This window comes from Hyla sarda, chromosome 4 (assembly GCF_029499605.1).
Source record: "Hyla sarda isolate aHylSar1 chromosome 4, aHylSar1.hap1, whole genome shotgun sequence".
Lineage (NCBI taxonomy): Eukaryota > Metazoa > Chordata > Amphibia > Anura > Hylidae > Hyla > Hyla sarda.
Window position 1 is genome coordinate 410469684 of NC_079192.1, and position 12380 is coordinate 410482063.

Here is a 12380-nt window from a genome sequence, read left to right on the forward strand (position 1 = left end):
AGTCATGCCCCGTTCGTGATGTGACGGCAACGTCCCCTCAATGCAAGTCTATGGGAGGGGGCATGACGGCCGTCATGCCCCCTCCCATAGACTTGCATTGAGGGGACGTGGCAGTGAAGTCACAAGCGGGGCGTGGCCGTGACATCATGAGCCTTCACATCGCCAGTCATCCGGCACGGAGCGGCAGCGGGACCCCCCGTGATCAGACATCTTATCCCCAATCCTTTGGATAGGGGATAAGACTTCTAAGGGCGGAGTACCCCTTTAAAGACCTAGCCACCATAAATATCCCGGATACGTTTTCATAGACTCTCTTAACCGCATGACCGCTCCTTTTCTCCTATTGCTCTGTCTGTATTTCCATCAGGTCCTGGTATTGTATTCCTAAACCAGAGACACCTCTGCTGTTGGGTGCACTTTAAGTGGGCATCTCCACTGGAAACCAAGATGGCAGCCTTGTTGGTGGTCAAGAATCTGATGGCCACCAAAGGCATTACTTAAGGCTGGGTTCAGATCACGATTTTACCTTTTGATGCACAGATACGATTTCGGAAGCTCAAATCGCCTGAAATCGTATCTGTGCACGGAGAAGTACTGACAGATACGGAGCCATTAACTATTAAGGGGCTGCGGACCCGATCGCAGCTAGTGACTACGATCTGGTCATTTTCTCAGGGGATCCGATTTTTGACAAGGACTGAAAATCGTGGTAGATCCCCAGAGAAAATGACCAGATTGTAGTCACTAAATGACTACGATCAGGTCCGCAGCCCCATAATAGTTAATGGCTCCGTATCTGTCTGTCGTGCACGGATACGATTTCAAGCGATTTTGAGCTTCCAAAATTGTATCTGTGCATCAGAAGGTCAAATCGTGATGTGAACCCAGCCTAACCCTCCTGGGCCCCAACACAAATCCCATAAAAGGATTAATAATGCTGGTGGCGGTGAAGCTTTTTGGCCCGCTAGGGCATTAGAACTCTATAGTATCCATAGTACCTGTCTACCCAACCTTATCTTGACCAGGTTACCTAGTTAATCATGGTTCCTCAGTAGGCCCAGGTTTGCCTGCTGCAGGTGCCAGGGGCGTTGCTAGGGGAGGGCTAACAGGGTTGTAACCCCGGGTCTCTGGCTACCACTGGTTTTTAGATTCATTGCAATCGTTGCTTTAAGTGGGCGTGGTTAGGGTGTGTCTGAGGGTGTGGTTAGGGGGCATGGGTCTTTAGGAGACCTAGCAGTGCCCCTGCAGGTGCCGTCTCCAGACAGCTCCTTTTAGAAGGAACATTAAGCCGTCCCCTCAGTCTATAGAGCGATTCCCATTCCTTGCTTCATTTGTTCATTTGAGGAGCGGCGTTCGTGCTCGTACCTGGAGGGCTGAACGTTTATTGAGATTGCGCTTTGGGAGTTGTTAAGTTTAATCTCTTACCTTCAATTCGTCGGCGTCATAAAAATCCACACGCACCGCGGGAACCATCCAGGTCTTGAACAGCGTGGCCAGGATCTGCTTGGCGATGGAGTCTGCGATGAGGTGGAAGTGCAGTGGGTTTCTCCTGCAGAAGACAAGAACGAAACATCAACTTATGACTACTTATCACCAACCAACCAAGACTGTAATACTGAATGAAGCTTAAAGGGGTAATCCGCCCCTAGACATCTTATCCTCTATCCAAAGGATAGGGGATAAGATGTCTGATCACGGGGGTCCCGCCATTGGGGACGCCCGCAATCTCGGCTGCGGAACCCCAGACATCCGGTGCAAGGAGCGAACTTCGATGTGGGGCGGAGGCCCGTGACATCAAGGTCACGCCCGCTTGTGATGTCACAGCCATGCCCCCTATATATCCTGATCTCATAGAGATAGCAGCAGTATACAGATAGAGCTGGAGGGGAGGTGTAAAACTACTATATATCCTGATCCCATAAAGATAGCAGCAGTATACAGATAGTGATGGGCCAAGGTGTATAACTACTATATATCCTGATCCCATAGAGATAGCAGCAGTATACAGATAGAGCTGGGGGAGGTGTATAACTACTATATATTGTTACGCCGAGCGCTCCGGGTCCCCGTTCCTCCCCGGAGCGCTCGCCTCATCCTTGTTGCTGCAGCGCCCCGGTCAGATCCACTGACCGGGTGCGCTGCGGTACCGCCTCCAGCCGGGATGCGATTCGCGATGCGGGTGGCGCCCGCTCGCGATGCGCACCCCGGTCCCCGTACCTGACTCGCTCTCCGTCGGTCCTGTCCCGGCGCGCGCGGCCCCGCTCCCTAGGGCGCGCGCGCGCCGGGTCTCTGCGATTTAAAGGGCCAGTGCACCTATGATGGTGCCTGGCCCAATCTCCCAATTACCAATTAGTGTGATCACCTGTGCACTTCCCTATATCACCTCACTTCCCCTGCACTCCCTTGCCGGATCTTGTTGCACTTGTGCCTAGTGAAAGCGTTCCCTTGTTTGTTCCTAGCCCGTGTTCCAGACCTCCTGCCGTTGCCCCTGACTACGATCCTTGCCGCCTGCCCCCGACCTTCTGCTACGTCCGACCTTGCTTCTGTCTACTCCCTTGTACCACGCCTATCTTCAGCAGTCAGAGAGGTGAGCCGTTGCTAGTGGATACGACCTGGTCACTACCGCCGCAGCAAGACCATCCCGCTTTGCGGCGGGCTCTGGTGAAAACCAGTAGTGACTTAGAACCGGTCCACTAGCGCGGTCCTCGCCAATCCCTCTCTGGCACAGAGGATCCACTACCTGCCAGCCGGCATCGTGACAGTAGATCCGGCCATGGATCCCGCTGAGGTTCCCCTGCCAGTTGCCTCTGATATCACCACGGTGGTCGCCCAGCAAGCCCGACAGATCGCCCATCTAATCCACCAGCTGTCGGAAGTGTCCTCCATTATGCACCAACTTCAGTCGCAACTTCATCAGCAATCTTCTCCTCCGCCAGCTCCTGCACCTCCTCCGCAGCGAGTGGCCACTCCTAGCCTCTGCCTGTCCTTGCCGGACAAATTTAATGGGGACTCTAAGTATTGCCGTGGCTTTCTTTCGCAATGTTCCCAGCACTTGGAGATGATGTCGGACCAGTTTCCTACTGAAAGGTCTAAGGTGGCTTTCGTAGTCTGCCTTCTGTCTGGAAAAGCCCTGTCATGGGCCGCACCGCTCTGGGACCGCAATGACCCCGTCACTGCCTCTGTACACTCCTTCTTCTCGGAAATTCGAAGTGTCTTTGAGGAACCTGCCCGAGCTTCTTCAGCCGAGATTGCCCTGCTGAACCTGGCCCAGGGTGTTTCTTCCGTTGGCGAGTACGCCATTCAGTTCCGTGCTCTTGCTTACGAGTTGTCCTGGAATAGTGAGGTTCTCTGCGCGACCTTTAAAAAAGGCCTATCCAGCAACATTAAAGATGTTCTGGCCGCACGAGAGACTCCTGCTGACCTACATGAACTCATTCATCTTGCCACTCGCATTGACATGCGTTCTTCCGGATGGCGTCTGGAGCTCCGCCTGGATATGGACTTTGTTCGCACGAAGCGTTTTTTCTCCCCGGCTCCTCTCTCCTCTGGTCCTCTGCAATCTGTTCCTGTGCTTCCCGCCGCGGAGGCTATGCAAGTTGACCGGTCTCGCTTGACACCTCAAGAGAGGACACGACGCCGCATGGAGAATCTTTGCCTGTACTATGCCGGTACCGAACACTTCCTGAAGGATTGTCCTATCCGTCCTCCCCGCCTGGAAAGACGTACGCTGACTCCGCACAAAGGTGACACAGTTCTTGATGTCAACTCTGCTTCTCCACGCCTTACTGTGCCTGTGCGGATATCTGCCTCTACCTTCTCCTTCTCTACTATGGTCTTCTTGGATTCCGGATCTGCAGGAAATTTTTTTTTGGCCTCTCTTATCAACAGGTTCTACGTTCCTGTGACCAGTCTCGCCAGACCCCTCTACATCTATTGTTTTTACAATAAAAGATTGGACTGTCTCGTGCGTTTTCACACAGAACCCCTCCTAATGTGCATCGGACCTCATCACGGAAAAATTGAGTTTTTTTTCCTCCGGTTCTTTGGCCCCAAGAAGAGGGGGAGACCCAAGGGGGGGGGTACTGTTACGCCGAGCGCTCCGGGTCCCCGTTCCTCCCCGGAGCGCTCGCCTCATCCTTGTTGCTGCAGCGCCCCGGTCAGATCCACTGACCGGGTGCGCTGCGGTACCGCCTCCAGCCGGGATGCGATTCGCGATGCGGGTGGCGCCCGCTCGCGATGCGCACCCCGGTCCCCGTACCTGACTCGCTCTCCGTCGGTCCTGTCCCGGCGCGCGCGGCCCCGCTCCCTAGGGCGCGCGCGCGCCGGGTCTCTGCGATTTAAAGGGCCAGTGCACCTATGATGGTGCCTGGCCCAATCTCCCAATTACCAATTAGTGTGATCACCTGTGCACTTCCCTATATCACCTCACTTCCCCTGCACTCCCTTGCCGGATCTTGTTGCACTTGTGCCTAGTGAAAGCGTTCCCTTGTTTGTTCCTAGCCCGTGTTCCAGACCTCCTGCCGTTGCCCCTGACTACGATCCTTGCTGCCTGCCCCGACCTTCTGCTACGTCCGACCTTGCTTCTGTCTACTCCCTTGTACCACGCCTATCTTCAGCAGTCAGAGAGGTGAGCCGTTGCTAGTGGATACGACCTGGTCACTACCGCCGCAGCAAGACCATCCCGCTTTGCGGCGGGCTCTGGTGAAAACCAGTAGTGACTCAGAACCGGTCCACTAGCGCGGTCCTCGCCAATCCCTCTCTGGCACAGAGGATCCACTACCTGCCAGCCGGCATCGTGACATATATCCTTATCCCATAGACATAGCAGCAGTATACAGATAGAGCTGGGCAGAGATGTATAACTACTATATATACTGATTTCATAGAGATAGCAGCAGCAGTAAACAGATAGAGCTGGGGGAGGTGTATAACTACCATATATCCTGATCCCATAGAGATAGCAGCAGTATACACGTAGAACTGGGCAGAGATGTATAACTACTATAAATACTGATTTCATTGAGATAGCAGCAGCAGTAAACAGATAGAGCTGGAGGAGGAGGGATTTGGGAGCTAGCTGGATCCATTTGATAGGCGACAAGATCATCCTGTAGTTCACAGAAAGTCAGCTGACCCAGAACTAACCACTTCCTCTGACACATGAGGCACTGTGTTTTTCTGTGGGTCAGACCGGAGATCTCATGACCCAGTTACAGTAATGATGGATGCAGCTGTGCTGGAATGGATGTATGGATGCATGGATGCAGCTGTGCTGGAATGAAACAGATGGCGCTGCAGGACTAGTGATGGTGAGTGTGCACCATATGGGCAACAAAAATACATTCTCCGAAATGTAGCCGAGACGCTTAAGCTCCTATACACTGAAACAAACCCTCAGCGGTGAGAAGTATTTGCCAAGTCACCCTGTATCTCAGCTTTTGTCTTCGGCGTCCTCCACCCCGAGTCTATGGACGACGGCACGAAGGTCGACATTAGGCTGACATTTTTTTTTTGCCCCTCCCCCCCCCTCGTTCTCCTTTTAGACTAATGGGTACGTGTCACCCCTGGCGCACTCCAGAGAACAAATCCTTTCGTCTGATATTCAAATGATACCCATTAAAATGTAATTCCATCTCGGGGGAATTAGCGGTGCGGTCGGTTAACAATGGAACGGCCTGCGCGCGGTAAGTTATGGGCGCCGGGAGGATTCGTGACATTGTTGCGGTGTGTAGCGATCAGTTTTGTCAAGTTTCTTAATGCAATTATGTAGTTAATCAGCTATTTACATAATTGTGTTAGAGGAGCGGCAGCCGCAGTCACACTGTGTGTATATCAAGGGAAACAGACACACGTTGCGAATCTAATGGGAACATTCAGGTATTAGTGCGGAGGCCAAGCTCGTCGGATGTTGTATTCAAAGCCTATTAAAGCGCCAGACGATGCGCTGAACTCTGACCCCCAGGGGTAGAAAGTTGATTGACAGGTCCCTTAAAGGGCAGGTCCATCTATATCCTATTGATGAACTCATGTGATCAGCAGATATATATAGATGTTACAAAAAAATCACCGTGAATGGGCATTCAGGATCGTGATAAACTGTAATGTACTGGGTGGGACTAAAAGAGATACATTCCCACTTTGCAACATCTGGAGGGCCACAGTTTAAGACCACTGCTGTGGATAGTCCACAGGGGCCTGGCTATTATATCTGCCCCATACGTCACCTATAGGGATGAGCGAATCAAATCTGACAAATCCAAATTTGTTACGAATTTCAGGAAAAATTTGATTTGAAATTAATGCAAATATCGCCGCGATTCGCGAGAGGCCTGAGCTCATTCAGCCACTATATGGTGTCCTCATGCTTCAGCCTCATCCAAGCTGTGTCATTCAGCCACTATATGGTGTCCTCATTCTGCCGCCAACTCCAGGCTGTGTCATTCAGCCACTATATGGTCTCCTCATGCTACCAACACATCCACGATGTGTCATTCAGCCACTATATGGTGTCCTCATGCTGCCAACACCTCCATGCTGTGTCATTCAACCACTATATGGTCTCCTCATGCTTCAGCCACATCCAAGCTGTGTCATTCAGCCACTATATGGTCTCCTCATGCTGCCAACACCTCCATGCTGTGTCATTCAGCCACTATATGGTCCACTCATGCTGCCAACACATCCAAGCTGTGTCATTCAGCCACTATATGGTCTCCTCATGCTGCCAACACCTCCACACTGTGCCATTCATCCACTATATGGTCTCCTCATACTGCCAACACCTCCACGCTGTGTCATTCAGCCACTATATGATCTCCTCATGCTGCGACCAACTCCAGGCTGTGTCATTCAGCCACTATATGGTCTCCTCATGCTGCCGCCAACTCCAGGCTGTGTCATTCAGCCACTATATGGTGTCCTCATGCTGCCAACACCTCCACACTGTGTCATTCAGCCACTATATGGTCTCCTCATGCTGCCGCCAACTCCAGGCTGTGTCATTCAGCCACTATATGGTGTCCTCATGCTGCCAACACCTCCACACTGTGTCATTCAGCCACTATAAGGTCTCCTCATGCTGCCAACACATCCACGATGTGTCATTCAGCCACTATATGGTGTCCTCATGCTTCAGCCACATCCAAGCTGTGTCATTCAGCCACTATATGGTCTCCTCATGCTGCCAACACCTCCACGCTGTGTCATTCAGCCACTATATGGTCTCCTCATGCTGCCAACACCTCCATGCTGTGTCATTCAACCACTATATGGTCTCCTCATGCTGCCAACACCTCCACGCTTTGTCATTCATCCACTATATGGTCTCCTCATGCTGCCAACACCTCATTGCTGTGTCATTCAATCACTATATGGTCTCCTCATGCTGCCAACACCTCCACGCTTTGTCATTCATCCACTATATGGTGTCCTCATGCTGCCAACACCTCCACGCTGTGTCATTCAGCCACTATGTGGTCTCCTCATGCTTCAGCCTCATCCAAGCTGTGTCATTCAGCCACTATATGGTGTCCTCATGCTGCCGCCACCTCCAGGCTAAGTGGGAAAACGTGCACAATTGGTGTGTGTGTGTATATGTATGTATAAATGTGTGCACGTGAGTGTGTATGTTTGAATGTATGTACAGTGTGTATATATATATATATATATATATATATATAGACAAAGAATAAGTCAGCCAGCACTTTAGTTGATACCAAACTATTATATGGACTTGGCCTACAGGTGCACGCTACTAGGCTAGATATACAGCAACAGAAGAATACAGCAGCACACTGCCAGCACAAGGATATAGGTGAAACATGAACATGCAGATAAAACATGGAGAGCTATACAGCTATGGTGTAATAGATGCAAATGTGAAACTATGAAATAGTGAGGCACTTAGCTCGCAAATTTGCCTCCGCCGGCGGTCAAATAGCTTGGACCGTCCCACCACGATAAGGTGGCCTCCATATAATAGTTTGGTGGCCAGGTCCATATTTAGTTGATAGTTTGGTATCAACTAAAGTGCTGGCTGACTTATTCTTTGTCTGTATTGCAAATACGGGGGAGTGGCTACCTCCATGTTGGCCTTGCACCCCACCCACCTCTATCAGGTGTGTATATAAGGTGTCTTGGATGTTCCAGACCCTGCCATGCTTACTGAACTGTTCACACAGAGGCATATTCACAGTGTAGGGTCCGTCCCAAGGAGGCCACCTTATCGCGGTGGGACGGTCCAAAGTAGAGATAAATGAACCCTAACCCACCCACTTATGTAAGGGTGTTTTTTTTTGTCTGAGGTCCCATGCAAGTCTATGGGACTATCGGTACATCTCCTGATTGCACTACTCTTAGGCTGCAGAGATTGCCCGGGACTTTTAGACATCCTGCCGACTGTACAGCAGGTGCAGAGAATAGTTAGTTTGGGGGGGAATGGGATATGAGGTCGGGATAACCTTCAAACTCTGGGACTTGTGTAAAGTTTTTATTAGTCGGGCCATTTAAGCAGAACTATTTCCCTTGCTAAAATTACTTAGACTAGATCTACACCCGCGGAACCCACAGTGGCACAGCAGAACAGGTGAGAGCCGGCAGTCACTATGGCGCAACCTGACCTATAATGTCCCTGACACCGACATAAGGGCCACTCAAAAAAACAACCATATGCAGAGGTCTGCAGCATTCGTGAGGGCAGTCCCCCTATCGGACAGCCATGTTTTTCTAGTCCATGATTGGTGGGGGTCCCAGGAGTGGATGCACCTGAGATAAGACATTTACCATCTATTCCTATGGATACAGACAACCCCTTGAAGCAAAGCAGTTCTTCTTCTTCCTAACCTGTAACTATGGTAGCCACCTGGTGGCTTGGGATCATACTGATGGCTTGGAATCATTGAGTGCGCAGCTTAAAGGGGTACTCCACCAGGTGCGGGGGTCCACTGGGTGCGGGCTGCGGGGGTCGTGACATCATGTCTCGCTCCTTATAACGTCACGTCACACCCCCTCAATATAAGTCCATGGGAGGGGGCGTGGCAGTTGCCACGCCCCCTCCCATAGACTTATATTGAGGGGGTGTGGCGTGACATCACAAGGGGCGAGTCATCATGTCACGACTCCCGCAACCCGCACCCAGTGGACTCCCGCCGCCTGCAAGTTCCTCCCATAGATTAGAATTGAGGAGGTGTGGCGTGACGTCACAGGGGGGGGTAGCCGTGACGTCACGACCCCTGCAGCCCGCACCCAGCTTTTGGAACAAAAACTTTCCGAATGCTGGGGCAGTGGAGTACCCCTGTAAGCTTGAAAAACAAAAGTCTGCATCATTCAAGAGTGGGCACTCTTCTTTCAAGCAGCCATGTTTTTCTAGTCCATGATCAGTGGGGGTCCAAGGGGTGAATCTATCAGTGACCAGATGTTTGTCATCTATCCTCTAGACAGGGACAACCCCTTTAAGCAAAGCAGTTCATTTTCTTCCTGACTGTAACTGGGATGATACACTTGAGTGCGCACATTGTTGTGTGACATGTACGCTACAGGTTTACAGCGAGGGTAGCCAGATATCCGTGAATGGGGACCTGATACGCCACGGGTCCTGGGGAAGTGCAGAACAGTATCCATATTTAGTGACTGCTGAAAGCACATGAGTGGCATTAGGGCTGCAGCAGGAGAAGTCTTCCTGGAAACCCACAGCGGCACAGCAGAACAGGTGATAGCCGGCAGTCACTATGGCAGAACCGGAGCCACTATAAGAACTGCTAGAAATGTAACCATTTCACCGGTTAAAATATGGTATAAAGGCTGCGGCAAGAGGTGTCTTTGTGGAGTGACTGTTGTAACCACATGAGTGGCATTAGGGCTGCGGCAGGAGACGTCTTTCTGGAAACCCATAGCGGCACAGCAGAACAGGTGATAGCCGGCAGTCACTATGGCGCAACCTAAGCCAGTATAAGAACTGTTAATTTCGCCCCATCAATACTCAAAATGAAAAGCCTTTTGCTTGAATACAAAGGTCTTTTTCACCCAAAGAGGGAGTCCCGCCCCCAACTGCTTACAAGCAGCCATGATATTCCAGTCCTGAACAACCCCTTTAAAGGGAAACTCCACTGGAAAACATTTTTTCTTAAATCAACTGGGGCCAGAAAGTTAAACAGATTTGTAAATGACTTCTATTAAAAAAAATCTTAATCCTTCCAGTACTTATCAGCTGCTGTTCTGATCCACAATAAGTTCTGAATAAGATTTGCTTCTACTCGGGACAGTTCCTAAAATGGACAGAGGTGTCAGCAGAAGAGAGCACTGTGGTCAGGCAGAAAGGAAATTCAAAAAGAATAGCACTTCCTGTGGATCATAACAGCAGCTGATAAGTACTGGAAGGATTAAGATTTTTTTTTTATAGAAGTAATTTACAAATCTGTTTAACTTTCGGGCACCAGTTGAAATGTTTTCCAGTGGAGTACCCCTTTAAGCCTACAGAATTGCCCAAAGTTGCCTTCTAAACCCCGTAGCCGTTCCCTAATCCTCTTAAAATCCCCGACGGATCACGTTGGGGGCGCCAGATTGTACCTTAAATTCCTTCTGGTGAACCCGAGGCCACTATTGAAGCGTCGGAGGAGTTCTCATCTGAAGGAGGCCTCCGCTTTGTATTCTGCACCAGCCGATGCAGCAGCTTTTAGACAAAGCAGTCGCCTCAGCAGTGTCACCATTAGGTCTTCCGAGCTTTAACATATTTATTACACATTGGTGTTAAAGAGGCCGATGCAAGCAAAAAATATAAATAATAAATAAATAAATAAAAAATACAGACGTCAAAGTCATTGAAGAATCCAAGGACGCTGGGACGGCGTTCTCCCTCTATCGCCGGAATCAGGTGAACTAGTTTAGAGGCTGCCCCTTCGGGATTAATCATTGCTGATTAACGTCAGGCTGACGAGACCCTCAGGGTAAGTCACAGCCCGCGGTCCGGGGGGCCGAATCATGGGATTTATTTTATTATGCAGTCACAGCAAATGTGGCCTTGATGAGGATCTCGTAAATGATATCTCTATAAGGTATTTGGTATCTTTAAAGAGATATTACCACAGTGTTTTCCAACCGGTGTGCCTCCTGCTGTTGCGAAACTACAACTCCCAGCATGCCCGGACAGCCGTTGGCTGTCCGGGCATGCTGGGAGTTGCAGTTTTGCAACAGCAGGAGGCACATTGGTTGGAAACATGCATATTTTGATGACATCATTTTACCTCTCCCCATCCAGCTCTATCTGTATACTGCTGCTATCTCTATGGCATCAGGATATATAGTAGTTATAAAACTCCCCTCCAGCTCTATCTGTATACTGCTGCTATCTCTATGGGATCAGGTTATATAGTAGTTATACACCTCCCCTCCAGCTCTATCTGTATACTGCTGCTATCTCTATGGGATCAGAATATATAGTGGTTATACACCTCCCCTCCAGCTCTATCTGTATACTGCTGCTATATCTATGGCATCAGGATATATACTATACACCTCCCCTCCAGCTCTATCTGTACACTGCTGCTATCTCTATGTGATCAGGATACATAGTAGTCAAACATCCCGCTCTCAGCTCTATCTGTATACTGCTGCTATCTCTATGGGATCAGGATATATAGTAGTTATATACCTCCCTTCCAGCTCTATCTGTATACTGCTGCTATCTCTATGGGATCAGGATATATAGTGGTTATACATCTCCCCTTCCAGCTCTATCTGTATACTGCTGCTGCTATCTCTATGGGATCAGTATATATAGTAGTTATACACCTCCCTCCAGCTCTATCTGTATACTGCTGCTATCTCTATGGGATCAGTATATATAGTAGCTATACACCTCCCCTCCAGCTCTATCTGTATACTGCTGCTGCTATCTCTATGGGATCAGTATATATAGTAGCTATACACCTCCCCTCCAGCTCTATCTGTATACTGCTGCTGCTATCTCTATGGGATCAGTATATATAGTAGCTATACACCTCCCCTCCAGCTCTATCTGTATATTGCTCCTACTATCTCTATGGGATAAGTATATATAGTAGTTATACACCTCCCCACCAGCGGCGGGACCCTCGCGATCAGACATCTTATCCCCTATCCTTTGGGCCAGAGTACCCCTTTAAAGTTATAGGACATCATCCATGGTCCTGTCACCTGTAGCCAATGAGGGGGCAGTGGTTAATTTCCCATAAATCAGAGTAAATATTCTGCATGATAATTCTCTATCTCTGCATATTAAAACAAAAACAACAAAAAAAAATCAAATGCCAATTCCATTAAATTCTGCACAAATGACACATCGCTCCTCTCTGTATCCGGCGACTTTACAATCCCGGCCGGTAAAATAAAAAAAAATGGGCATAAAA

General features: G+C 49.7%; 1 protein-coding gene across 3 annotated transcripts in view; it reads right to left on the bottom strand.

The window, feature by feature from the left end:
* The window catches only part of LARGE1 (LARGE xylosyl- and glucuronyltransferase 1), a 410766-nt gene that overhangs the window by 176198 nt on the left and 222188 nt on the right, over positions 1–12380 (bottom strand). For all 3 annotated transcript variants that reach the window (XM_056517630.1, XM_056517631.1, XM_056517632.1), the window contains one exon: positions 1426–1549. In XM_056517630.1, coding sequence (XP_056373605.1) covers positions 1426–1549 — 124 coding nt within the window. The remainder of the gene's footprint in view (positions 1–1425; positions 1550–12380) is intronic.